This window comes from Pistacia vera, unplaced genomic scaffold, assembly GCF_008641045.1.
Source record: "Pistacia vera cultivar Batoury unplaced genomic scaffold, PisVer_v2 Contig678, whole genome shotgun sequence".
In the NCBI taxonomy this organism is placed as follows: Eukaryota; Viridiplantae; Streptophyta; class Magnoliopsida; order Sapindales; family Anacardiaceae; genus Pistacia; species Pistacia vera.
Window position 1 is genome coordinate 530,911 of NW_022196532.1, and position 27,924 is coordinate 558,834.

General features: G+C 36.4%; 2 protein-coding genes and 1 pseudogene across 2 annotated transcripts; 1 reads left to right on the forward strand and 2 right to left on the reverse strand.

The window, feature by feature from the left end:
• Positions 1-424: 424 nt before the first annotated feature.
• Positions 425-1,426, reverse strand: LOC116113363. The gene has a single exon (XM_031399517.1). The coding sequence runs from the start codon at positions 1,306-1,308 to the stop codon at positions 610-612; it is 699 nt and encodes a 232-aa protein (XP_031255377.1). The 5' UTR covers positions 1,309-1,426; the 3' UTR covers positions 425-609.
• A 1,563-nt stretch (positions 1,427-2,989) lies between these two features.
• LOC116113287 (zinc finger protein MAGPIE-like) lies at positions 2,990-6,051 on the reverse strand. Its single transcript, XM_031399429.1, has 3 exons — positions 5,673-6,051; positions 5,091-5,487; positions 2,990-4,341 (listed from the first exon to the last, which is right to left on the reverse strand). Exons 1-3 carry the CDS (start codon positions 5,776-5,778, stop codon positions 3,465-3,467), a joined length of 1,380 nt encoding a protein of 459 aa, XP_031255289.1. The 5' UTR covers positions 5,779-6,051; the 3' UTR covers positions 2,990-3,464.
• Positions 6,052-14,069: 8,018 nt separating this feature from the next.
• LOC116113341 lies at positions 14,070-16,961 on the forward strand (annotated as a pseudogene).
• Positions 16,962-27,924: the final 10,963 nt, after the last annotated feature.

Here is a 27,924-nt window from a genome sequence, read left to right on the forward strand (position 1 = left end):
CTATCCTTTGCACAACTCTGACAACATGTCCTGGAAAGTCATGTACTACTTCTTCCATGATGAGAAGCCGACAACTGCTGAATAAGTCAGCATTGAGTTTACCTCCTTAAAATATAATTACATTTGCACGAGTATTTCAACACCCTATCCCTCCATACCTTCAGAAGCCTGTTTTGGAAGAATCAATTTCTTCTTCTTTCCTCCTAGATTATTTTAGTGCTAACCATAGTCTATCTAGTACAAACAAGAACCATAAATTCATGAAATATACAGCTAAAGCAGGATCGCATATAATCATTTACGATTATTGATTAACTCTAAACAGTAAAACTTGAAACATTCTATTAATTTCAACCAAAACTCTATACCATAACAAATTAACAAGTAAACAAACTACTTCCATAATACAGTATTTAAAAAAAAAAAAAAAAGAAAAAAAAAACTCTTCAATCACCACAACACAACAGTGACACATATACTTTAACAAGTAAACCATAATGAATCCATAGTTTACAATATAATCCAGCCGGACACATCTAACATTGCCAAGATATGTATTTTATTCTATATTACTCAGTAAAATGAAAATTGAAATACAGTTACCAAAATTTACTCTACATTCTCCTTCTTCTTCTTCTTGAAGATATAAACATCAGTCTCCTCATAACCATAATCAGGATGCAAATCTTCATGAGGCACCTTTTCAATCTCAAAAACTTTCTCAGACATTTCCCAGAACAACTTGTGGGCCTCTGGTGACCTTAACTGATACCCCAACAACACCACACCGTCGTCAGCCACGAGAGCCTCCATGGCCCGCACAAGCTGGCCCACAGACTCCTCTATGTAAACCACATCAGCCGCGATCACCACATCAAACGGTGGATTCAGGGCTTTAATTTGATCTTGGTTGTTCCAGTAAAAGACCGAGGTCTTTAGGGCTTTGTTCAGAACAGGTTTGTTGCGTTTCAGGTTGCGTTTGAGTGCGGGCATGACCGGGGAAATGTCAGTGAGGATGATGTCGGTGAGTCCAAGGAGGTAAAATGCCATGCCAGCGGCTCCGCATCCGGCGCCGAGCTCGACAGCGCGGCGGCGCGTGTTGTGAAAATCAAGGAGACGGGAGTAGGGGTTGCTGTCCGATGGTTGAGTGGTGGGTCGGGGTGGGGCCCATCGCTCAACGAACTTGGCGAGGACCAAAGAGCAGGGCCACACGGAGGTTCCCACGTGCATGGAACCGTTGTCTTGTTGGATGGAGAGGAGAGCATCGCGAACTGGGAGTTCAATTACCGGTGAGTCTGTGAATTTCATGCTTTCTCTCTACAAATCTGTCGCTCTCGCAGTGTATCTCGGTCTGTGAGGTTTAGTAGTGGGTTTTTGTTTCTCGAATTTGGCTTGGGCCTTGGGCCGTGTAGGCCTTCAGCCCTGGGTTTGGATTGGGTTTATATGATTCTGATTACATGTATGGACCTAAAGGATTTTAAGTTATTTAGCAAATGGGGTTGCTCGGGGCGTTTAACAGTGTGTTGTGTTGTTGGGTGGTTTCAGTATTCTGAATTTCTGATTTGGCATTGTGAAAAGGAAATTACAGATCATCTTATCTGTGAGTTATAATCAATTTTAATTTCCTTCTCATGTGGGTATTAACTTCTACGTCTTTGTAATGCTCAATGTTCTGGCACATCCAAACATCACTTTGATTGGCGAAAGGTCATTTTTTATAATTTCAATATCTTGCTTTGATAAACACAGCATTAATTAAGTGATGCTTTCGGTACGTAGCAGGTAATATATTGGAAGACCATTTATATCAATTAAAGTTGGTCAGAAGTTGATGTTGTGAATAAATTAGGAGACTTTATGCTTGCTGTTGATCTTCAACAAGAAGAAATTTCCAAAACCCCACAACACATAACTTTAGTGCAAGTTGGAGAGAAAGATGTAGCATATCCAAACGAGATATGGTTTATTCTAATTCCTAATTTATCAGCATTAAATTGTCTCAGTTCAATTAAAACAAATCTATAAAGAGGGTCAACAGGGTACATGAAGATTAAATTATTGACTTTTAGGTGGAACAGATGAAGCCAGAAAATAAAACCCTCTTTTATTTCTCTATACAGGTTTTTTCTTTTGCTTATTGAGGACCCCATTTTCCATCTGTTTTCAGCACCGGCCTCAAAGCCAGACATCAAATGCAATGACAACGATAAGCTAGACTTGATTACGTTCTTTCATCTTTTCTCTTCAATAAGATTTGAGATTTGTGGGTCGGTTTTCTTTTTTTACTTTCTACTCCATGTTGACAAATTTGTGATGATAAGAACCTGTCATATATAACTTGTTTCATACAGCAAGCAAACCTCTTACTCATCCATCAAGTAGTACTAAAAGTGATGGAAAATCAAGACACCAATACAAAGAGTACTCCTTTCTCGATTTTGACGCTTTGGTCTTTTTCTTTTAATCTTTATTTTCCTTTTTCATGTCTGTACTATGTACTATACTCTTCTGGGAAATCTGCAGAGACACTGTGATTGTGAAGTGTTGCATGCAGGTCACCACGGTACATTCTTAAACCCATATACATACTCTAAATGCAAGTGGAAATGTACATTTAATAAAGGGTTTTCTCCTTTTGGTTAAGAGAATTTCATACTTGAATGTGAGTGGTTTTTTTTTCTGAATGTTCAATAATGGATTAAAAATTAAAACAAATCTCTACATGCCAGGAAATGCAGCACGTTAATGTATATAGATAGAACATTAAGCTACTGCTAATTAATGAATTTGATTCAATTGAAGGAAGTGTAAATATAGTTAATTAGGTGATATTAGTGGGATAATATTAGAGATTCAATGTGCTTAACGTTTTGCTTATAATGTGGCTAATTAACCTTGTTTGTATTACAAGTACTACACACACACACACACACACACACACACACACACACACACACATATATATATATATATATATATATGCTATTAATTAAGTAATGGAAAAAGCTATAGTTTATTTTAAACAACAGGGGTAAAGGTATTTGTACTAGAATCATCAAGCGTTTTGCAACTGGAAATAGTCTTTTAGATCCAGTTGGACAAGACAACATCCACAACACAGAGATACGAAAGATTGCAATAATGGAGCTCAAAAGGGGCTCTTACTTTGCCCCCACCACTTCACCCCCTTTTTATCAAAAATAAAAGCTTTAAAGGGAATAGCTTTCATGGTTCAACAGAATATGCATGGATGTTCCTCCTCAACCTCTTGGAATAGTTTTTCTGAGCACACAACTTTTAAGCACTCAATGCCTACCTTTTCCTCTCCCCGTGCAATGTATCAAATTAATAAATTCTCCCTCTTTCTTTCTCCCCAACTTCAACTCCACTTTATTACATCAACTTGCTTTCCATTGAGAAAATATGCAACTCACGAAATTTCCCATGTAATTTGATCACATTAATTAAATCCATCCATTGATGGATGATGGGTGACAACTGACAGCTTGCACGCCAACGCCCAAGAAGTCTCTGGTTTGTCCTCCGCTACTGTCATCACTCTGCAGGTGCCGGCGTTTGGCTGCCGGGTACATTTGCAGCTGATTCAAAGTTGTAATGTCACTCCCCGAGTTCTCCACATCGCTTCCGAGATTGTTGCCTATTGTGTTTGAATTTGAACCATACAATCCACAATATTTGTTTCCATCTTGAACTTGATTGTTGCTGCACTTCAACCCAAAATTCCCTAAGAACGAGGAATCTGTTGAAGTTGCACCAATTTGTGCAGCTTTTTGCAACAAAGCTGTGGCTGACATGTTAGCCGACGTTGCTTGATGCGAGAGTTGGGAACTAAACAGAGAAGGAACACTCACAAGCTGAGTTCCAGCTTCCTTAACATCGCTTAATGGGAGCGAAGTGCTCGATAGGGCTTCAGCATTATTTGGAGAGAGCTTATTTCCGAACACCCAATTTAATTGATAATCCGATGGTGGGGGATTTGAACAAGAAACAAGAGGATCTCCATACAGGGATCCTGAATTCACAAAACCAAGTTGATGAATTTCTTGGAGATTATTGCCTATTGTTTCATGGGCTTGAGATCCTTGACCCATCCATAGGGAGAGTCCTCGCCTTGTTTGATCCATTGTTTCGTCACTGCTTGAGATTGGCTTGAAAATAGAAGAGAAATGTTGCGCCATGGTTGGCCCTAGTGGAGTCCCCATAAGATGATAATTGAGACTACTGTTGGCCAAGTTGTTCATGTTAGATGCCGCAGTTACTCTTGCAGTTTCCTCAGCCAAGGCATCGCAGAATGCCCTGTGGGTGATAAAGCTATCCCGCCTGCTCAAACAGAATCCATAAATAATAACTCAGTATAAAGATGATGAATTATTAAGAGGGCCAACATAGAGAGAAGCACATGCAGAAGGACAAATTTGAAGAAAGTTCTGAACATAAATCAAGAGAAAGAAAAGCTTTTGTTTTAAACTTGAAAATACTTGACGGATTGTCCCAAGAAGTTCCTATACGTGAGGACTGTAAATAAGTAAATAACTATCTGATATATGTAATTGATCTAAGCTAATAATTGTGAATAAAAAAAAAAAAAAATCATAAATGGTGTTAATACTGTTAGCACAGCAAGTTCAAGGCACTAAATTCGAAAAAAAAAAAAAATCTTAAATGCAATGAGAAGATATTTCAGTATATGGAAATCAATTGATGTCTTTCTAAAAATTTAAAATTTAGCTATTTGTCTTTTACTATGACTTTTTATTTCCTTTCGCATAAAAAGCCATAGAGAGAGAAGAGGGGGCGGTGTTCTACACTATAGGCTATCACTCAGACAGAGATATCGCAACCACAAATATCAATTTCATTACTCTTCATTCTACTTTCATGATTTTCTTCTTTGAGGAGGTTGATTAGTACTGTTGCATGAAGATAGTGATATTCTTTATCCTTTATTATAACAGAGACAAAGCAACAACAACCACAAAAATCCTTTTCATGCCTCCTCAATTTCCTCTTTAAAGTATTACTAATTAGATAATATGTATCAAAAAAGAGAAAATTTCGTAAAACATTACCGCGAAAATATAGTTCCACAGTCACATTTGTATTCCTTAGTGCCACAGGTTTTCGAGTGCGCTTTCCAGTCGGATTGCACAGCGTATCGCTTTGAGCACTTCTCACACTTCCACTTCTTCTCTCCGTGTTTCCTACAAAAGTGCTTTTTAATACCTGTTAGGTCACCCAGAGCCCTAGAAGGGTGGTGATGGACACAAGTCTTTTCGGGACAAACATAAACGCGTTTTCTTGCTTCTTTGCTAGTCCTTTGCTTCAGCTTCCATGGAAGGTTATGTCCTCGTCGATGAAGCTGCAGATTCTGATCTCTTTGAAAACCCTTTCCGCATATTTCACATAAGAATCTGTTAGTAGCCATCAGAGTCTTCGGTGACAAGGCTATGACTTCAGCTTCAGGATCTGTTAAAAGATAATATAAACCCATTTGTCATATGGTATAGAATAGCCATTTGATAAACAAGATTAACTTTGGATATACTCATGATACCATAAGCAAGAATAAAAGAAAAAAAAAAAAAATAAGAGAGAGAAGCTTAAAGAAGAAGCAATTTTTGAAAGAATAACTTAAAAGAAGGCTTGCTTGCCTGGGGTTCCTGGAAGGTTTCTCTTCTTCTTTGCAGCAGGAGGATTTGATCCACCAACTGGGTTCTGAACAAAACCATTTGGAATTGGAATTGTTTCTTCAACCATCTTGTCTAACACCTCTTTTGAAAACTCTAGTTGTGGTTGGTTTGGTCAGAAAAAAGAAAAGCTCATCAAAAGGGTGTATTATGATTGTAATTAGAAAGAAAACCAAAGAGAATAGGTAATTTGTTATGGGGGTGTCTGAACCCTAAACAAACACAAGCTTATAAGCAAGGAATGGATCTTTCACTGCTTCCTTTCTCTCTCTCTCTCTCTCTCTCTAAAATGGTGCAGTCAATTAAATTACCTTTCTTTTAGGTGGAAAATAGAATACTAATATTTTTGTGGGAGGCGGTGAAAAGTTAAAGTTGTGAAGAAACAGTGAAGGGAGAGGGAGGTTGAAGAAAATCCCAAAGGTGCATGATGACACATATGATGAGGTCCTTAGAAAGCTAGTCTCCTTGCCTTTCCCATTTGGAATGATTATCCTATAATTTGTTGCTTTTTGTTTCCTTAATTTTTTAATCTGCTCCCTTCAATCAACCATATGTATTTAATTACTTTTTGTTTTTATTATTAAATTTAGATTTCAATAAATAAAAAAGATAAGCCTATGCCTATCACAATGCCTGACTAGGCCTTGTCTATTCTATATCATTTAAATTGTCTACTACTAACTGATTTGTCTTTGTTTTTAACCATCCAAGTCAAAATATCATCCCCCGCCAGACTCTAAACAAAATCAAACATATATGATAGTCTGTAAAGCTTTAAGTTCAAATTCAAAAGCTTTTACTCTTGTAATTTAAACGAAATTAAAGTTACTATTCATCAATTTCTTTATTTTAAAGTTTTTGAATATTATTGAAATATTGCATCCGACATTCTCGCTTGCAACGGCCATTGGAGATTGGACTATTAGGTGTTAAAATTATAGTCATAGTATTTATATGGCTTTACGTTGTATCTAAATTTTTAATATATGGCTCAATCAGAAAACCCTACAAGCTGAAACTGAGAGAAAAGGGCTTTTTATCTTTTACTTTATACGAAAACTACAACATATATTGGATGTGAAAGTTTTTTTTTTTGTACTGAATCACAAGTCATACCACAACACAAACCCTAACTTCACGTTTTGGATTGACCTTTCTACTGGCATATACATAAGTCTTCCTCAAGTCTTATGATGTTTTTTCTCTTTGGTGCTATCTAATTTCTAAAGCATAAGCGTGGACTGGCCTGGACTGATTTAACTCATCGAAAATAATTCACATATGTGTTTTGTTTTGTCAAAGAAGAATTAGCATGTCAGCTGAGTGAGTGTGACCCGCAAGAGATGCCTACTTACTTTTATCATCATTTTCCACAAAAGTAAAATTCTTTTCTCTTTGATCCTTTCGGTCAAAACGAAAGTTAAAGGCATTTCCTAAGAAGATTGATATCAATTTACATATCTCACCAACTCACTGGGGGTTGATTACTCTTTGACTAAATCATTCTTTTCTTTTATAATGGTTAAAATCAAACACGATTATTTAGTTCTTGATTATAACTTCGTTGTGCTACAAAATCTGCCATGCACGTGCCCATCTGTCAAACAAGGTAATCCCAAACGAAACGACGAAATATACACATAAAAGGGAATAATCGTCCGGATGACAGTATATGATTATGACCCATGGATCTTCCCACTGACATTGACTAGATTTTCTTACCCACTTGGTCTTTTGATCCTTTTTCTGTGTTTGATTTTATCAGTATTATTTGTTCTTGTTAATTATGCTGAAGAAATATGTAGAACATACATAAGATTTATTCATTAATAAAAAGTGGAAAGTTTCATGGGTTGGTCATTTTTTGAATGGTAGATGCATGATAACCTTTATACTTTTTTTAGAGATTCTTTATGCTTGCTTTTCTTTTGATAAGAACTCGGATTTTTACTTGATACTGTATATGTTTGAGATATATATGATCTATGAATCATCGTCAACATCATCATCCCATGTCAAATAATAATAATAATAATTATTATTATTTTAATGAAAGAAAGAATTCATCCTATTAACCTCGATCTAGAAATTCATGCAGGAATTTGAATTTTTTTATATTATATAAGAATGGAAGAACATGTACATGTACATGTAAGGAGGGAATCACTCTCTAGGGTTTGTTAATGAAGGGATAGATGTAAGATGCCACATGGTTTAATTCTTTAATAAAATGCCGTGATTTGAAATTTCGGATGCTTTTTTATTTTTAATCTCATATAATGGACTACTAATACTGAGTTTTGCAAGGTAGGGAACAGGTTAAAAGACAGAGAGCTGACAAAGGCAGTGAATTTTTGGAAGTGTGAGCAGTCGTCTACTTGTGGGCTGACTTTTCCTGCTAACCTTAATCATAATCTAATCATGTTTTTGCTTTCCAAATTTGTTTAGTGTATAATTTTGGAGTTTAGTTGTTGAACTGTGGCGGCACCAGAATATTCTCTCCTTCTCCAACACTCCTCAAAGGCTTCAACTTTCAAGGTCGACTTGAGAGATTCCATTACAAACCCCACAAGTTTAGTATTCCTCTCTCTCTCTCTCTCTCTGTCTTTGAGGTAAAAAATAAATTATAAATAAATTGGAAAACTCTATAACTAGGCAATTGATTTAGAAGGGGTTTGGGGAAAAGCAAAACGTTGTCACCAAGGGTATGTTTGTTTCTTTACTTGTCTTTTACCTTGAAAAATCAAGAGAAGACTGGTTAAAAAACCAGTTTGTTTANTGGAAGTGTGAGCAGTCGTCTACTTGTGGGCTGACTTTTCCTGCTAACCTTAATCATAATCTAATCATGTTTTTGCTTTCTAAATTTGTTTAGTGTATAATTTTGGAGTTTAGTTGTTGAACTGTGGCGGCATCAGAATATTCTCTCCTTCTTCAACACTCCTCAAAGGCTTCAACTTTCAAGGTCGACTTGAGAGATTCCATTACAAACCCCACAAGTTTAGTATTCCTCTCTCTCTCTCTCTCTCTGTCTTTGAGGTAAAAAATAAATTATAAATAAATTGGAAAACTCTATAACTAGGCAATTGATTTAGAAGGGGTTTGGGGAAAAGCAAAACGTTGTCACCAAGGGTATGTTTGTTTCTTTACTTGTCTTTTACCTTGAAAAATCAAGAGAAGACTGGTTAAAAAACCAGTTTGTTTATGCAGTTTAAACTTTAAACAAAAACCCTACAAGTATTTCCAAATTTCAAGGCGAAAACATGTCCATCTGCAGATAACTCCAACAACAACCTAGTCACACAGTCACAGTTCATCTTAGATATTACCATCTATGTTTACTCGAGAAAACAATTATATAGAATATATATGTCTTGTAGGTTCCGTAGCATCATCAGTTTGCATGAAAATCCAAGTGTTTTTTTATTTATTTAAACTTTAAAGCATATAATTGCATGGTTAATTTGATGTACAGAGGGCAGTTATGTCAAAGGAAAGAGTGAATTTTTAGGGAGATTAGTTTATATTGTTGAAAAATATCCTAAAAGCAGAGCAGATTTGGATCTAGGAATCCATTACAGAAACCACATGCCTTTGGTTATCAAAAGTTGGCGAATATATGCCTTTTCAAAAAACCAGCTCTTATCTTTATTTTTCTTTATTTTTCCTTTATTTCTTTATTATTTGCGATACACATGGCACAACCTAGAACGACTCTTTGCATTTAACCAACCTTTTGCTTCAACCATTAAAAGGTAGTAGTGCTTTGAATATTCTTCTGAATTTGGGTTTTGTTGCAATTGGAATTTTTATTATATTGGTCAGGTCTGTCTTTTGGTGAAAATAAATTATATGTATCTCACCAATAATATTTAATTAGATGTATATACTCCAGATCTCAATTATTGATTTGCATCTACTCTAACACCACCACAATGAAGTGACTTAATTGATTTTGTCAAGAAAAATATGTGACTGAATTCTGAATTATTCATCCTGAATAATTGTCATCACCTGAATTATTCTCTGGTCTCTCAAATTCAACTCTCAACTTGTAGCTTAGTGATCTCCAAGATCCTGTTTGATTTTTTTCGGAATCTTTAGTCATGTTCAATTCCAGAACTGACATCTTTAATTACTTAATAAAATGTACACCAAAATTCATATAATATAGGCTCTATAGTATTGTAGTTATCATATACACAGTAACATGAAATATATAATTCTTTTAAAATTTTACTATATACAATATTTGAGCCCCTTAAGCTTCTAAAGCCTGTCCATTGAGAGAATTGTGGATTTTAATTTACTGCTGGTTATTTCCCAGCGATTGTTTCCTTAAGAAATGGAGTCAATGTTTCAAAGATGGATCATAATTGAAAGAGTATTTGACCGGGGAAATTGGTAGTAAAGACAAAGGACTAAATGCATGGTGTTTATGTTTATTGTCTTGTGAATAAAAAGAAAAATTAATGGAGACAACTTCTTATCGATCTCCTCTATCGATATCAATGCAAAGCAACAAAACATTAACGATATCGAAGAAGACAAAATGGTTTTCATGAAATCAACCTTCTCATGCAAACATTATAAATAGACATAGATATATATCATATATCATATACAAGAAGAGATTAAAGTATGTATGTGTCACTTAGTGGACGATATTGGATTCCAGAAATTGCTTTGACGAAACCATTATCATTTATCAACATGATTTCCCCCAATTAAGCCAGCTCTCACTCTAATATACAGTCCACATTGGTCAAACTGAAATGACGGGATCAAATCAAAAATAGTTTGCAATATTAAGTGTAATTACTTTCCATTGTTGAAAGTAATTAAGCTAGCGTTGTCATCAATCAAATGCTTTTTTTTTTTTTTTTTTTTTTTTGAAAAAAGTGGTTGGAGAAAGTATATGAAAGATAAATAAGCACTACAATAAAATGTTGAATCAATGAAATTGATGATAATGTTCTCATGCAACATTTCCATATATAATATAAGAAGATTAATGAGTCCCTTTTGGTTTTGGGCATGGAAAGTAAAAGTTTAAAAGGCTTAAAAATAAAGCAACCCACTATGTCTCTCTCTCTCTCTCGCATCAAAAGTGAATCACGCATAGGTTATCTAATTTTCCTTTTGAGAGAGTAGGTAGGGACCAATCTTCCCTGTAGAGGAAAAGAGAGAGCAAATAATGCCCAAACCCAAGAATTAATTAAGCATATCTTGATATTTAAGACATTGTTTGATGAAAATAATAGAAAATGTCGCCATCAAATAGTGAGCACTCAACACTGAACCTCCACCAAGCCAAAATAATTTAAAGTGTCGATCGTCCATTGTTAATGATTGATTCATAATTGGCGAATTAGATAGGAAAGAGAGAAGAGACAAATACTTGTTCATAAAACATTCAAAGAAGGCCCATCTTCCATTTTAGAACTGTCACTAACTAGGATGGCCCAATTATTAAAGTAGAAAAAGCAAATAATTATATTGATGAAAAGTGATGTTTGTTATCTACTACCATAGTGCCCAAATTGATGTTCATCACATTATTTAATTAGATTTCATGCCATCAACACATACATATAACCTGCCTTCTATAAGTAGCTAGATGTGGGCAGATATTTACAAACAATACCATGTTCTTAATATTATATATAAGTGGGTTCGACGGATCTAATAACAAATCAATCATCACTAACCCTAGTCATTTGAAACAAATATTGATATAATTATTTGTATGTTTTCAAGTAATGAATTTGATTGTTTCACAAGTTTCTTTTATATTTTGTATGGGTAAAAAATCTTAACACGCCTATACACGAATCATAATGGGCCTTACCAAGCCCAAACATGAAACAAACAACGCATGACTCTATGCCATAGCTCAATCCCCAATCTATGGCCCAAATCCCGATTGGGCCTACGTCTTTCTACAAGTCAACCCATTTCATAAGATTTGATTACTTTACGATCAAGGTTACTCCATGAACCAAGCCATATCACGGGCCCATTAGCTCTTTCCCACTTCAAAATAGGGTTTGGAGTCCTATCAACTTCCTAATTCATCCAAGTTTCATAATCTTATATGAATTTGTATTATAAAGGCAAGTAACACAAGTTCCTTCCTAATTCAAACTCTTACTCTAAATAGGACTCACAGTCTTACTAGGATTCAAGTCTCTTTGACTCACTAAATAAACAGATGCTTGCCCTCTCATTATCCATTAAATCCCCCTATCATCTCCTTGCTCTTGAAGTTTTTGCTCTCAAGAACTACTGCCTCTCTTTGCCGTAGTTCTAAGCTTCGGTAATCTTCATTTTCTTAGCTCTCACTAAATTATCTTTCAAGTCTTACTGATTTAGGTGTCGGAGTGCCTACTGCAAACACCATATCAGTGTCTCCCGTGATCTTCGTGCTTATCTTTTTGCACCACATTGGTGTCCCCCGTGATCTTTGTGCTTATCTTTTTGTATGTGCAGATCTATAGATCGTTAGTGATCTCAACCTCACAAGATCATTCCTTTCATAACCATAAATTTTACTGTCTATAAAATTCTAAACACAAGTTTAGAATTCACAAATGTATCACATCGGCCACATAAACCTTCTGTCTCCTAGTGTTAGCAAAGAGATTTGAATTCGTATGTGATTGTGGGCTGCATTATGCACTTACGAGTGTTCAATTTCGGTGCAAACTAAAGCCCAACAATCAGCCCATTTGGTGATATAGAATTCAACTCGTTAGTTGGAAGGACATTTTGAGATGATATAATAATTCATTCCGGTATTTATTTTTTTCTAAAATCAGAAATTAAAATTTTGTACATTCTACATGTGCAACCAGCTAAAGATATGTACGCATCCCACGATTAACTAGTTGCATGTGGAATGCACACAAAACATCTCTCCTAAGATTTATTTATTTAGCATAGCAATATAATTGCATAAATTGTTAAACATAAATTTAAAGAACACTTTTAACAGTATTTTTAAACTCACTTTTAACATGAGTTAGTATTTTACTTTTAGACATTATTTATTATTTCCACTTAATACAATATTTATATAGAGATATTTTTGGAGAATAGAAAGTGATAAGAGAAACATTTTTGTAAATTAATTGAGAAGAATTGCTATGATTTCAAAACTTTAATAACGGTAATTCCATGATTAAGCCGGCAGAAGGTTAAGGAAAAATGAATGAGCAGACGACGCCGTTTCTAATTCAGATGTTTACATGGGTATGGGCTGTATGACCCAATGGACTGAGCCAGACTCAATTCGGTTGCATTACCCACGACTAGGAATCGTATTTAGCAGGTTTTGGATCCAACATTATAAACAGACCCGAAAGTTGAGTTTTTTTATTAGAGAAAACTTAAACCTAACCTAAATAAATCTGATAAAGAGATAAATCACTGTAAATAGAAATGTAGTACTTTTTATGTATTAATAAAATTTGCTCAATTTAATATTTTTTACGCATACATGGGTCTTGACTCTTAACCCGGAGCTAGGTCTATTTTTTCATTATCCGGACCGGGCCAGGGACTTGTACATCCACTTTCTCTTTAGTCTTTACAGAGGTTTAATGAACCGCGCAAATTAGCTCATTCCAGTCAAATCGAATCCATTCCCCTATTCCTAATCTCTCATTTCTTTTTCCTTTCAATTAAAAATAAAATAAAATCCTTAATTTTCCTGAATTCCGAATCCCTATCACCAACCATCATCTCATCGCCACAGAGCTCCTCACCGCGCACGGTCACAGTTATCACCGGCCATCTCTTCAATCCTTATCACTGCCGACCACCCTCTGCCCACCACAACTGCCACTCTGCACGGCCATCTCTTCGCCTCCACAAGACGTAACCAGTCACCTCCAAGCGACCGGCGACGCGACATCGTCATTAGCTGCCTCAGATCATCATGTCGTTTCTACCCATTCTAGTACTCATCCTTCTCTTTACTTTCTCACTTATATAATTTACTATTATACTGTGATTCATTCTCCTCTTTCGTATCTCAATATCTTATGTTACAAATTTCAAGAAGATCTACCAACTCAACTTAAAATGAAATTTTAATCTTCAGTTAATAAGTTATTAATGTTCTTTTTAGTTAATTTTATCTTCTTTAGCTTATTTTCTTCATGTAGATGCATCTGCTATTGATTGAGAAATTGAAAATATAATTCATATTATTTTGAGGAAGGATTTTCATTATAGGAAGTATTTGTTTAGTTATGTTACTGCACCCAATTCAGTATTGTTTAATTCTAACTTTTGATTCCTCAGGGCGGTGAATCGAAACTCTAGCTAATTGCAGTATGAAATGTTAATTATTATGTAATGGATTCTAAGGCCTTGGCAAAATCAAAGAAGCTCACTCTCACACCATAAAAATAAGTCTCATCCAATCAGAAGTCTAAAGCCCCATCCCCAGTTCTGACAATGCTGGAAGCACAACTAAACCAACGGGAAGCAGGTTGGGGAGAAAACCCGACGGTCCGCGTATATCTAGACTCCCTTCGAACTGGGATCGCTATATAGATGAATTTGATTTGGATGGAGAAGATCAGTCTGGTGATAGCACAAGTCAATCCTCTGATGTTGTTGTCCAAGAGCAAAGGAGCAGACTATTCTTACCTGATAGCAGAGGCTCAATCATATTGCTATTCAGATAGCTTTCCTCTTTGAAGTGTTATGCCTGGTATCCCCTAGCTTCTGATCTAGCGGTGCATTTTAGTTATCTAATATCTGTTTTATAAGCAATAGTTAGTACTGCATATTTTGTATTTGCTTAAAGGAATGGTTAGCTGGCTATACAATTTCCATCCATATGTTTTTTTTGAATGCTCATGAAGAATTGCCAACTAACATGTGTGTAAGAACTGGGATAAGATGATAAAAGATTATTCTTTAAGCCATGAGTGGAGTTCCGTGAAAACTTGAAAGCTTTTGAGAACTTAATTGAGGTTCAAATGTAAATGCTTGATATGAAATAATTTGGGAAATATCACAGGAGCTTTATGAGGAGTTGGTCTATGCTTTCGGTTAGGGGGGAGCATTTTATCATGGATTGGGGAAGATAACTTTATCGTGACAATAAAACACTCTTCAGTTCAAGAGGTAATTTAGTATTGATTGTTTTAATGTTGGAAATTATAAAACTAGTTATTCAGTGATTTTTTCCCAGTTCGTTTCACTATTTATAGAAATAAGATGTTGAATAAGGTAGTTTTATTGTATTCATCTCTATACATATTATATAAATAAGTTATTCAGTGCGTATTCCTTGCATAAAATTTGTTTATTTGATTTCTTATTTATACAATATAGAAGGAACCTGAAAACACATGACTAACCTTAGTTAGAAAATTAGGGCTTGTTTTTTATTTAAAAAAAATAGGAGTTCCAAAGTTGTGCCAAGCATGGAATTTTGTTACAACATATGCTTGTCCATTCCTTTATTGCAGTTTTTCTTACGTGGAAGCCACTTGCAACTTTTATTATGGGTTTTTTGGTTTTCTTATTTTTCTTTTCTACCCCCTTACCTTGTGTTTTATTCCCTTGGCATTGTTATCTACGCAGGCATCATTTCTCTCCCTAAATCTGAATGCTCTTGCAGAACAGCTAGCAAAAGTAGACTTATCCAGAGGCTGTTTATTGAGCAGATTTGCTGCCATCAGAGCTGGTATTTTTAGTGTTACCTAATTTACTTTTATGTTGTTGCATGTAGAGTTTTTGATGTAAATATGACTTGATTTCTTATTTTGTAATTCCTTATTCTAATAGTGTTAGGATTTTCTTATTTCTTGTTCTAGTACATTAGGATAATTTGGTTTAGATAGGCTTGTTATCCTACAAGCATTAAGAGAATTGATTTATGATAAAATTCTCAAATGGTTCCGTTGTGAATTGATTCGTCGTGGATTGACAACTTCTCATGGATTTGAGATTCATTGTTCGTAGATTCGAGCCGCTGCGCTAGAGCGTATCTAGTGCCAGTCCAATTTCCGCTGCGTCAGTTTGTGACTATTTTAAGGCCAAATGGGGGCCATAGCCTTCCAGAGCTCCATCCATCACCTTTTGCCCCAAGCTGCACGAGTATTAAAATAAAAGACACATTCTGCGATGAATTGGCCGTGCAAACAGTGTACAGTGATTATAATTGCATAGGCTATTTGAACTATATGAGCTTTTCAATTTACCAAATTAAAGGTTCTCTAAACCTTTTAAACTTGAAATTAAGTTTTAAAAATCAAATTACACTTTTATTTATTGGATTTTTCCTCAACTTTGAGAAATTGGGATCAAATGTGTTAATGTTTAGTTTCTTTGGTTCATTAAAAGTACAGTCGCAAACTCCTTTAAAATTCTGACTTTGCCCTTACAAACACTCGTAGTCCAATAGCTTCTTTTCTATAACTATTAAAGACTATGCTGAGACAGACATGGTTTCTGTGACAGGGAGCAGAGGGATCAATGGCGAGAATCGATGATGAACATGGCCAGATTGAAACAACTCATGAAAGTGAAGCTGCTGCAGATATATCTGATGATGGAGCTTTCAATGATTTATCTGAGAAGGTTGAAGTTGCAGATACCGCATTTACTTCGTTTAGTTCTCGCACTTATCATAAAGATGCAACAATTCATAGTCGAGGGCCTGATTTGGTTAATCAAGTTAAAGATGGTTTGACTTTCAGTCATTTTGATAAATCTGCGCAGAGCAGAGTGCTGGAGTCCACAGTAAAATTTGAAGTGGCACCTGCTGAAGCAGAGTTAGATATGCTCCTTGATTCATTTAGTGATTCCAAGTTTCTCGATTCCTCAGGCTACAAAGCCAATCACAACTTCACTAAGTCCCAACAAGAATGTTCCGCAGCTCCGCCACAACCTTCAGGACATCCAGTTACTGCCATTTTTGATGATGTACTCGATGATTTATTACAGGAAACATCAAATTTGATGAACCAGTCTCAGGAAGTAAAGGTTGTTCCTCATGATACTCGATCTTCTTCTCACTCTGTTACAAATTCTAAACTGCCGCAACTTTCACGGAATCCAGTTACTACCAGTTTTGATGATGTACTTGATGATTTATTGCAGGAGTCGTCAACTATGATGAGCCATTCGCATGATGTAAAGGTTGTTACTGATGATACTCAATCTTCTTCTTACTCTGTTACAAAGTCTAAAGTGTTGGATGATTTTGATTCATGGTTAGATACAATTTGAAAGGTGTTTTTACTTTTTAGTTCAAATTCTTCACTCATGTACCATAATTGCTTCAGTTAAGTGAGATGGGAACATTTGATGGGCTTGTGTTTATTCTTCTTTACAAATTATCACCGGGAACATCGGACAGATCGCCTATCTTATAAAGGTTTGTCAACTGAGATCCGATCAAGAGTTGATTCACCATTCTGTCACACCCACCTTTTGGTTTTAAGGAGAAAATTTTGAATAAGAAAGATATCAGTGCATAGAGAAACCAAAGCGACTAGTTTTGTTGAATTAATTGAAAAAAAAAAAAAAAAGATTTTTTTGATTAAGATAAACAAGTTACAAAGAACAGGATATCTATTGTTTTAAACATTGGAGCTCCAAAGTAAAAATTTAATTTGTACTTCATCGGCTCACTGAACAGTTGGGTTTATTTGCTTGGAACGGTGGATTGATCCTGATTCCTGATCTTGATGTGTTTTTTTTTTTTTTGGATCAAGGGCGAGTTGTCCTAATTAGTTTGTGCGTACCTTGATTATCCTTTCTGGGGTCCATTGAATGTCTTACAAACACAATGTTTCCTGATCTTGATGTTTTTTTTTTTGGATCGAGGGCGAGTTGTCCTGGTTAGTTTGTGCGTATCTTGATTATCTTTTCTAGGGTCCATTGAATGTCTTATAACACACAATGTTATAAAGCAAGTCACGATATGACTTGATGTTGATGAAATTTGTATATATATATATACCTATATGCATACACTGCATGATTGCAAGTGTGTTCATTAATGTATGAATAAAACAAAATCATAATTTAATTACAGAAGAAAGAAAGAATTTTTACCAACCCAACGGTAAAAGTAAAAACAAACTATTCTGGCCAGAAATATTAACAAAATAATTATTTTTTAGTCTTAGACGAAGAAGGGTGTGACAATGGTAATGGTGATGGCGGTGAGAGCGGCCAAGAATCAACCGACTCTGAACTGAAATCAACAATTGTTTCTAGTTGGAGAGCTTCAGCGACTATAATTTCATCTTTGGTGAATAAATCTTTGAAACAACTGGTACATTCACTATTTTCACTCTTTCCCAATTCCATCTTGTTTAATTTTCTCATTTGATAAAATAACAGCTGCACTTACACTAGGATATGTATCAAGAAATATAAAAAAAAATAGACCAGGAGAACTTCACTGAAAGATGCAAGACCAAAGATGAAGAGAACAAACCTGTAAACATGGTTAGCAAAGCCAACAATGATCCTAGAGGCAAAGATGGCGTATCTAGCTTTAAGTGACTCTGGACCTCTGGTGCATTTATTTTTGTGATCCATGGCCGGAAACAGCTAGATTTGACCGTTTCACTGCCACATCTTTGCTCTGGTTCTAAGCCTTTGTTCTTTTTCTCTTGATTTATCCAACAGAGAGTTTTTCTGCTTCGGCTTGTTCCTTTACTTCCATTTACCATTTTAAATTATCTCCTCTCAGTGACACTCCCGTTCATATTGGCAAGTACATGCTGGCTTCTTGGTTGGGAATGATGGTAATACAGCAATCCACTTTTTTCACCATTAGGGATTAGTTTATAAGCTTCCAGTTTTATGCTATATTAACGTTGTGCTAATTTAGATGAAAATGTTTCATTCAGTTACATACTTTGAGCTTTCTTTATTTGATCACTCATTAAGGTGGTTGTAATACTGATTATTGAAAACCGATCTCCTGATTTCGTTGGTTGTAATATTGATTGTTGACAACTGATCTCCTGATTTCTTTCTTGTGACAGCCAAGTACATTTGCTTTGGTGTATGTTGGAACAACTTTGAAGGATCTTTCCGATGTCACGCATGGATGGAATGAAATTTCGACCACTCGTTGGGTTAGCATAGTACCCTCTTACTTTGATTAGTTTTAAAGCTATGAAGATCCTAACTATTTTAACATTAATCTTTCTGAAAATAATTTAACCGTAGTGCAAACAAACTGAATAACTTATTGATTTCAGATCGTATAGAAATTTTCTTAGGCTATGCAGTTGGGTTTCTGATTGCATCTGGTATTACTATCTTCATTGTAAGTCTGTTGTTTAATATGCTGCATTTGCGTGTGGACGCAGGTACTTATGGCACTGGGCTTCATGATATCTGGTGAGTCCTCGTCGACCCTTCATTATATTAGTTCTCTTCCTATTTGTGTCTTTAAATCATATTGTTCATAATAAGAATCGGAATGAACAAATTGAATTTGATTTAACTTTTGTAACTAAAACTTAATCAGGTGAATTACTGAAATTATTCTTCTTTGTTGTGGTTGAACATAGTCGTTGATGCTCGATTTTGACACCAACGACCTCGCACATGCAAAATGCTAAGACAATCTTAGAAATTACACGTGAAATGATTAAAGATCACTGCTTTCACAGTAGTATGCAAAGACTTGAAAATAAATGAGACAATGAGAATTTTTATAGTGGTTCAGATGCTTAAAGTGATTCCTACATCTAATGTTTTCTTTTATATGAGTGTTCTTGGTGATTAGCCAAGTTTACAAGAGGTCGCTAATATCGAACAAAATTACAAGAGCTTGTTATTCAGAGTGAATATTAAGTCAATTTCTTTCTCATGGGTTGTCTTTTGCTATTTACTTTGTTGAATTCAGAGAGCCTGATCCTCTCTATTTTGTGAGGGGGAGTTCTCTATTTATAGCCGCTAGGTTCAAGGTAATGATTACAAGTTTGCAAGTGGGTAGGTGTCGTGCAAGTCCTTCCTTGCGTCCCATTGGTTGATAACTTAGGATATATCCTTAAATTATATAGGGTTTGGACAGGTGTGCGGACCACATTCATTTACAGACAAAACTTGAGTCTACTGGGTTGGTGACAACTATATTCTTTCTATCTTGGAGCAACGTGGCAGATTCTGGGTGGCCAAAGCCTTCCTGAACTCTCATTGGTGCTTGCTAATGTAAGCTTACGTTAGCCCTGGTTTTTTAGGAATAATAAAAGCTCCCCAATTCTTGAGATTCAAGAATTGGATCTTGAGAACTTCATAATTATGCCGCGCTGACTTGACTTTAAAAATGTTTGCTCGAGCTAAGAGCTGAGAGACAATCACATCATTGCAGATGATCTAAAGTTGACTGCTTGATTTGATTTTTGAAATTCCTTCTTGACTGTGAACTGAATGTAGGTTGTGAGCTATGACTTGAGAGTAACACAGGTGACCTGACGTGATTGTTTGTTGAGATCTACCGACCTGAGCTTGATCTTGTCTTCAGTCATCGGGACATGTTTTGAACTCTAATTGTCATTCACGACCTGAAAACACTTAGAATATTTCATGGTTGAAAATTCTGAACCATATTGTTTGGTGTTCGTGTTTGACATGTTAAATAAATGTCTTTTTTGAACGACCTCTTCAGATGTTATCTGTTTCACTTGACAATTGGCTTAGTCAATAAAGTAATTTTTATCTAACAGATGTGTCTTTGTGCGTAATAAGTGTCAGCCATGAGCATTAAATGCAAGCCATGGTGAAACGACATTCCCTTTTGGTGCATTAAATGCGAATAAGGGCGCATTAAATGCAGAAGAGATAATCACACTGGCGATTGACGTTCTTGATAAACGTCAGTTGATTTCTGCAAGGCGTGAGAGCTACTCTTCCCATGGATCGATGACAAGTGGTCACAATCTACGACTAAGAATGAATTCCCGCCCAAACGTTGCTTATAAAGAAGCTGTAGCGTCGTCTTCTTCACTATAAAACCCTAACTTTTCAAAAAACTCAAAATTTTCAGAGAGAAAACAAAATTTTCTTACTCCAAAATTTTTTTTCTTCCTTCACAAGTTCATGTGAACCCAATGCTACAATAAAGCACCCATTTCAGGCAACCAAGAGGAAAAAAAGTTTCTTCCTTTTTCTCTTTTTCACATTCCTACAATTTTTTTTTCTTTTTACAGTCATGGTGGTTATGGGTATTTGGTAGGTCTTAGGAAATAAGCACTTCTGGGTAGTGTTCGAAAGAAACATTTGAAGGCTTAAAACTTAGGGTGAAGAGTCATGGAGGACTACTTTTAGGAGCTTTTAGGGTTTAGAAGCTTGACAACCATGGTAGAAACCATAGAGATATCGTCCACTTTGTCTGAGTCATCATATGAGGTAGATTTTTCAGGGTTTGAGTCTCCCCTAAATGTCATACCTTTATAGACTCTAGAGCCAATGGAGATCCCTGAAACAAGAACAGTCGGCGAAGAAAGCTCACACCCACTGGGCACCTCTGTAGGTCCTAGGAAGGTGATAAGGTCGACTGCCATAATGGAAGAAATAAAAAAGGTGTTGGACCAATATGCAATCGAAGTAGACATGTATCGAAAGAGGTCGTACACTGCCCAAGATCCTTTCGAGGGAATGGCTGTGATCTCGCACCATTCTAACTAACATCGAACGCATATATGATATGACACTGGAGTTCGCTTGCGCCTATATCTTGAAGAAGAGTAAAGATAAGGACTCGTACTACCTCTCTAAGCGATCAACGATCGAGGGAGGAATATTTGGTTATCCTAGCAATGTGGGACATATGAAACCAAATATTTTTACTTTAAGTATGACAGGGTCTGTAAATTTCAGGAACCGAGTAGGTTTTTCCCTTCAATTTTCAGGTTGTTTGTCCTTTTTTACTTGTTCTTTTTTCGAAATATAAGCTAACAAACTCTTTTCTTTGTAGAAAACAAAACAACCAAGTTGCAGCTGTTGACTAATCATAGCCGCATTCAAGCATTTGGCCAACTTCCAGATAAAGGTCGCGACGCGAACCTGCTCGTGATGACCGAAAACCTTTGGAAGTATGGATTCTTCCCCATAGAGGCATACTTAGACAGTTCAGCTCGTAAGTTTTTCTTAACTTGAAAAACAGAAGTCTTTTGCATATTTAGACTCTTTTTGCTGATCGTTTTAGTATCTCATGCAGCAGCCATGCAACCGAAGAAAACCAAATGATTTGCAGGAATTACATTACCAAGATTGAATTCGGACTCGCATGCTGGGCCAACTCTAGTTAATGTCCCTATGATGAGGATCCAAACCGATGTCGAAAGGCAACCAGATGTGGAGCGACGTGAAGAAGCTCCCTAGCCTGCTGTAACATATCCCATGAAGAAGAAGATCGTGGGCATGAAGAGAAGGAAAATGCTAATAGCCGAAGTGTTTGAATCTGAATAAGACGACTTCGGGATACTGCCAGGTGGCCCGCAACCTACCCAATTTCTTACTTCGAAGGTCCCTTCGAAAGATGTGCCAGAGGCATCCCAAAAGAAGGAATGTGATGCCACTCAAGGGAAGGAAGGGGAAGCCGGTCAAGAACAGATCGAGGAAGTTCCCACTACGAGAGGTTGGGATCAATCCGTCCTAGACCTTCTTGGGCAACTTCCAGATCACCTAAGGCCGGTGATCTTCACCCTTCTTGAGTGCAAACTGGAGTCGGCCTTCGAAAGGTACATAACTACCAGAACTTTCGACCTTCTGGTCACTGTGCTCCAAATGCAAAGCCAGGTAAAGCAAATCTTACTCTTTGCAAACTCTTTAATGCTGATCGAGTTTCTTAGTTTTTTTTTTTTTTTTTTTTAAACTAACTCTTATCCATTTTCTTTTGCAATCTGTGCTCGCCATGAACATCGCGCTTAATAAAATGAAGATGAACTTTGGGGGAAAACTTCATGAAATGAAGGAGGAGATCACCAAATTGAAGCAAGCTCTTGTGGATTCTAATGAAGCCACAAGTGATGCACAACTTCAAGTGAGCACACTTTTGGCAGAAAGGGATTATGCTCTATGAGCAGTAGAGTTCTAGAAGCAAGAGCTTCAAAGAAAGGACGACCATACTAAAGAACTTCAGATGATAGTGGCAAGGCTCATTAGAGATCTAAGCTCGCGAGAGAATGAGCTTCAAGAAAGAAAAAGAGAGCTTGGATTGTGAGAAGGAGATAGAAAAGACTCGATCTGCTCTGTGGGAGAACACAGAGAAGAAAATGAGAGCAAAAGACACAGAGCTCAAGATGTCTCATGGGTAGATCACTTCGTTGACTGAGCAGATGTGGCAATTTAGCAATGAGGTGGAAAGGAAAGCCAGCCATTGGTCGCTGCAAACTATTCATAGCTTGCAAGCGAACAGTCCAAACTTGGACATTTCTAACCTTCCTGAAGAATATCAGGCAATTCTTGCATTGATGCAGTCAACTGATGAACAAGAAGATCAAGAGACTACTTAGGAGGAAGATCAACAAGAAACAAAGAACCTTGAAGACCAAGCGACTGATCCCAAGATCGTAGCAACTGAATTTAGGGATTTTGAAGTTTAAGAGAAATGATCAACCTTCCTTCTATCTACTCTCAAAGAGTCTCTTTTGTTTCTATCTTCATTTTCGATGTAGCTCACTAGTCATCTATGTACATATTTTTTAGTATGTAAATAGACTTTTTATCATTTGTGATAGCACTTTTATAACTTAAGTACTTAACAAAATAAATACAACTTTTCATTGTAAAATAATAAGATTATAAAACTTTGAGATTACGACACAAGTAGTTCTTGAAGAAGAAGGAGGATAATCTTATTGACAAAAATTACAAGTTTAAACTACAAGTAAAACAAATCGTATAAGCTATATAAAAGTTTGAAATTACTAATAATAAGGACACAAATGCTCAGCTCAATATGAAACTTCCCAGTTAGGCCCCAATACCCCTACACTTGGTTCTTTTGTACCGAGGATGACTTCTTTGAGGACCAGGTCGTCGACCCGGAAGTCTCTTCTGCTGACTTTGGAGTTGAAGAATCTTTTAGCTCGCTGCTGATAGGAAGTTATCTTTAATCGAGCTTTATTGTGGTGTTCTTCGACCAAGTCCAGACTTACACGCATAAGTGCTTCATTGTCTACCTCATTGTAAAACTCTCTTCGAAGTGAATGATGCGTGTTTACTACAACATGCAATATGTAGCAAGTATACTAGTCGCAAAAGTAATAAAATGATGAGTGAGTATCGTTCCCACGAGGATTGGTGGCTAAGCCCTAAGTTTTTCTACTGTTTCAAGTTGGAGCAATCGAGTTGTTTGGATTGAAGGGAGACAAATTAAACTTAAAAACTAAAAAAAAATTTCTAAATGTTCAAAACTAAATGATGAAAGCAAAATTTAAGACACGGATAAAATCAATTCAAAACAAACGGGTAGGGTTTTGACTTCATTTGGACTTTCTGGGTTAACCCTAAGGATTATACTAATTCCACATTCACATACATTGATTGTAAATCGAACTCTCTAAAGTATAAAATATACCTTCTCAGGCTATATTTCCTTACTCTTCCCTATTAAACTTCCGCACCCAGCAAAATGAAGACTAAAAGTTCAAAGTTCATTAAGCACAAGAATCCTAGATTGATTTCATTGATTCTTAAATCTATCTCTAGCATTTAATACTACAATGGTGATTACCCAAGAAGCTTAAATTGAATTATTTCTCAATCTCATCATGTTCATCACATAAAAACAATAAATATAGAATAATAACACAATCTAAGCAAAATCATATGAAAAAAAATAATAATCATCAATTACTTAACCCATTAGAATCCGAACTACATCAAAACCCTAACCCAAAATAGGTTAGTTCATGGCTAAATCAACAATACCAATAAAAGAAATGAAAAATCCGAAGTTCAACATAATGAAAGGAAGAGAAAAGACAAGAAAATCTCCCCAAATGAAAAATCCACTAGTTTAATCTCGTATCTTCACCCTTTGTCATCAAAGTTTGCCAAAACTACTTTAAGAAAATGTAAAAAGCTGTTCTCTCTAAAAAAAACGAACTCCCAAAAAAATTGACTAAGTTCCTATTTTATACTCAACCAAAAACCTAAAAACAAATGCCTAAATGAAACTGTGCGTTTTTTAAATTCTCAGACTTCGCCGCGGCAAAGAACCCACGTGCGAAACTCTCTTCGCCACGGCGAACCTTCATGTGGAATTCTGAAATTATAGAATTACCCTCCACTTGCTCCTTTGCTTGAATTTCGATCTTTGACACTTTTCTCATGGAACAAGCTTCATCGTGCATCCATTCTACTTCAGAACTTTCCCAACTTCTGAGATCCACTCACTTCTGAATCCAAAAACTCAAATTCGCTCCTTAATTGCATTAAATGTCCATTTTAGCCTGAAACACAAAATATAAGAATTAAGTAGCAATTCAGATCAAAATGAACTAAAAAGTATCTGAAATCCGACTAAAAAGTCTAATCAAAACAGTATAATCCATGGATTATCAGTGAACCAGTCCCTACTTCAACTGGGACCATTGCCTCGTAGTCATACGCTAACAAGAATGGTGTTTCTAAAGTAGAAGTTCTCAGAGTTGTTCTATATGCCCATAGAACTTCTGGGAGATCGTCGACCCAATTTCCCTTTGCTGTGTCGAGCTTGGCCTTCAAAGTGTTTTTAATGGTTTTGTTAAGAGCTTCAATTTGACCATTAGCTTGCGGTCTTGCTACCAAGGCAATTTTTTTATGAATCCCCAAGTCTTCGCAAAACTGTTTGAATTCCTCATTGTCGAACTATTTCCCATTATCTAAGATGAGTATGTGAGGAATTCCATAGCGGCATACTACGTTCTTGAAGACGAAGTCTTTGAGCTTCTTTGTGGTGATTGCGGCCAAAGGCTCTATCTCGACCCACTTAGTAAAATAATCCACTACGACCACAGTATACTTGACGCCATCTTCACCAGTTGGCATGGGATCGATAAGATCAATTCCCCACATAGTGAATGGCCAAGGACTGGTCATCATTGTTAGCTGGTGGGAAGGAGCTCGCAGGATGTTCGCAAATCTTTGACATTTGTCACACTTCTTTCCGAAGTTGTAGGTGCCTTCGTGAAGCAAAGGCCAATAATATCCTGTTGAATAATTTTATTGGCGAGAGATTGTGCAGCAATGTGATTACCACAGATCTCCTCATATATCTCTCTCATGATGTAGTCTACATCTTAATCTATCACACATCAGAGGAGAAAAGTGCTAAATCCCCGTTTATACAACTGATTTTCGATTAAGGTGTAATGAGCAGCCCTACTCTAAAAGATTCTTACCTCAGACTTACGTTAGGAAGAACCCTTTCTTTGAGATATTGAATGATTAGAATCATCCAAGACATAGATTCAGTTGTAGCCATTGTCTGGTCGGGTGAGTTGATGTTGGGAACTTTGATGTATTTGACCGGGATATTATTCGGCACATCAGAGTCCAGCGATGAAGATATCTTTGCCAAAGCATCCGCGATAGAGTTGCTATCTCTCGGGATCTGCTTGATCGTATAATACTTGAAGGGCTTGAATGTGATCTTGGATTTCTTTAAGTAACTGATCATCTTCTCTTTTTTGGCTTGATACTCTCATAATATCTAATTGACTACCAACTAGGAGTCGCTATTGATGTCTATCATTTCTGACCCCATCCCTCTTGCTAGTCGCAAACTAGCAAATAATGCATCATACTCAGCCTCATTATTTATGGCTTTGAATCCAAACCTAAAGGCTCCATAAGTGCAAGTTCACTCAAAAATAATGAGCAAAAGACTGGCTCCGACTCTTCTTTTGTTAGAAGACCCATCAACGTAGAGACTTCATGTTGACAAGTTTCAAATAATTTCTTGATGACTTCGCTAGTTGGCTGTTCGGGTTCCCAATTTGGCTGATAAGAGAACTTTGATATAAATTCAGCTACAGCTTGCCCTTTAATTGTTGCTTTTGGTCTGTAATGTAGATCGAACTAACTCAATTTCATGGCCCATTTAAGCAACTTACCTAAGGCCTTTGGCTTTTGAAGGACTTGTCTGAGCGGATAATTGGTTAACATATGAATGGTGTGGGCATGGAAGTAAGGTCGTAGCTTCTTGGAAGCGATCAACAAGGTAAAAGCTAATCGTTTCATTTCTGGATGCCTTGACTCAGCATCCAATAACCGTTTGCTTATGTAATACACTAGCCACTGAATTCTACCTTCTTCTCGAATGAGAGTTACGCTGATCGCATACTAAGAAGCGAATAGGTAGAGACATAAAATTTCCTTGGGAAGTGGCTTGACAAGGAGATGTGGTTTTTCAAAATGCTCTGGAAGGCTTACTCACACTCTAGTGCCATTCAAATTTCTTGTTGGCCTTGAGTATATTGAAGAATGACAAATAGCCATCTGTTGCTCTAGATATGAAGTGATTGAGAGCCACTATTCTACCATCCAAGCTCTGAACTTGCTTATGATTTGTGAGGCTTTCATATCTAAAAGAGCTTGGATCTTCTCGGGGTTAACTTCAATTCCCCGATGGTTAACCATATACCCTAGGAATTTTCCTGAGGATACTCCAAAACACTTAAGAGGATTAAGCTTCATTCTATACTCCTGGAGTATATTGAACATTTTTGCGAGGTGGACTATGTGATCTGAAGCGACATGCGACTTGACCAGCATTTCATCGACACAGATCTCCATTGTTTTCCTGATCTGCTCGAAAAACATACTGATAACCAGACGCTGGTAGGATGCCCTAACATTTTTTAGACCGAAGGGCATGACTTTATAGCAATATAGTCCTTGATCGGTAATAAACGAGGTATGCTCCTTGTCAAGTGTGAACATTAGAATCTGATTATACCTAGAATAGGCATCTATAAAGCTCAACAGCTCGTGCCTAGAAGTGGCATCAATGAGCTGATCAGTTCTCGGTAGAGAGAAACTGTCCTTTGGGTAGACTTTTTGAGATTGATGAAATCAACATAGGTTTGCCACTTACTGTTAGGTTTTTTCACCAAAACATGATTGGCGACCCAACTGGGGTAATGAGCTTCTCGAATGAACCCAATTGAGAGGAGCCTGTCCACCTCAACTTTAAGAGCTGCATAACACTCTGGGTCCATAGCTCTTTTTT

Coding starts and splice junctions, on each gene's coding strand:
- LOC116113363 (XM_031399517.1), bottom strand. CDS start 1,308: ATGAAATTCACAGACTCACCGGTAATTGAACTCCCAGTTCGCGATGCT.
- LOC116113287 (XM_031399429.1), bottom strand. CDS start 5,778: ATGGTTGAAGAAACAATTCCAATTCCAAATGGTTTTGTTCAGAACCCA. Junction 5,488..5,672: donor AAACCTTCCAGGAACCCCAG/GCAAGCAAGCCT, acceptor ATCTTTTAACAG/ATCCTGAAGCTGAAGTCATA. Junction 4,342..5,090: donor TGTGGAACTATATTTTCGCG/GTAATGTTTTAC, acceptor CTGTTTGAGCAG/GCGGGATAGCTTTATCACCC.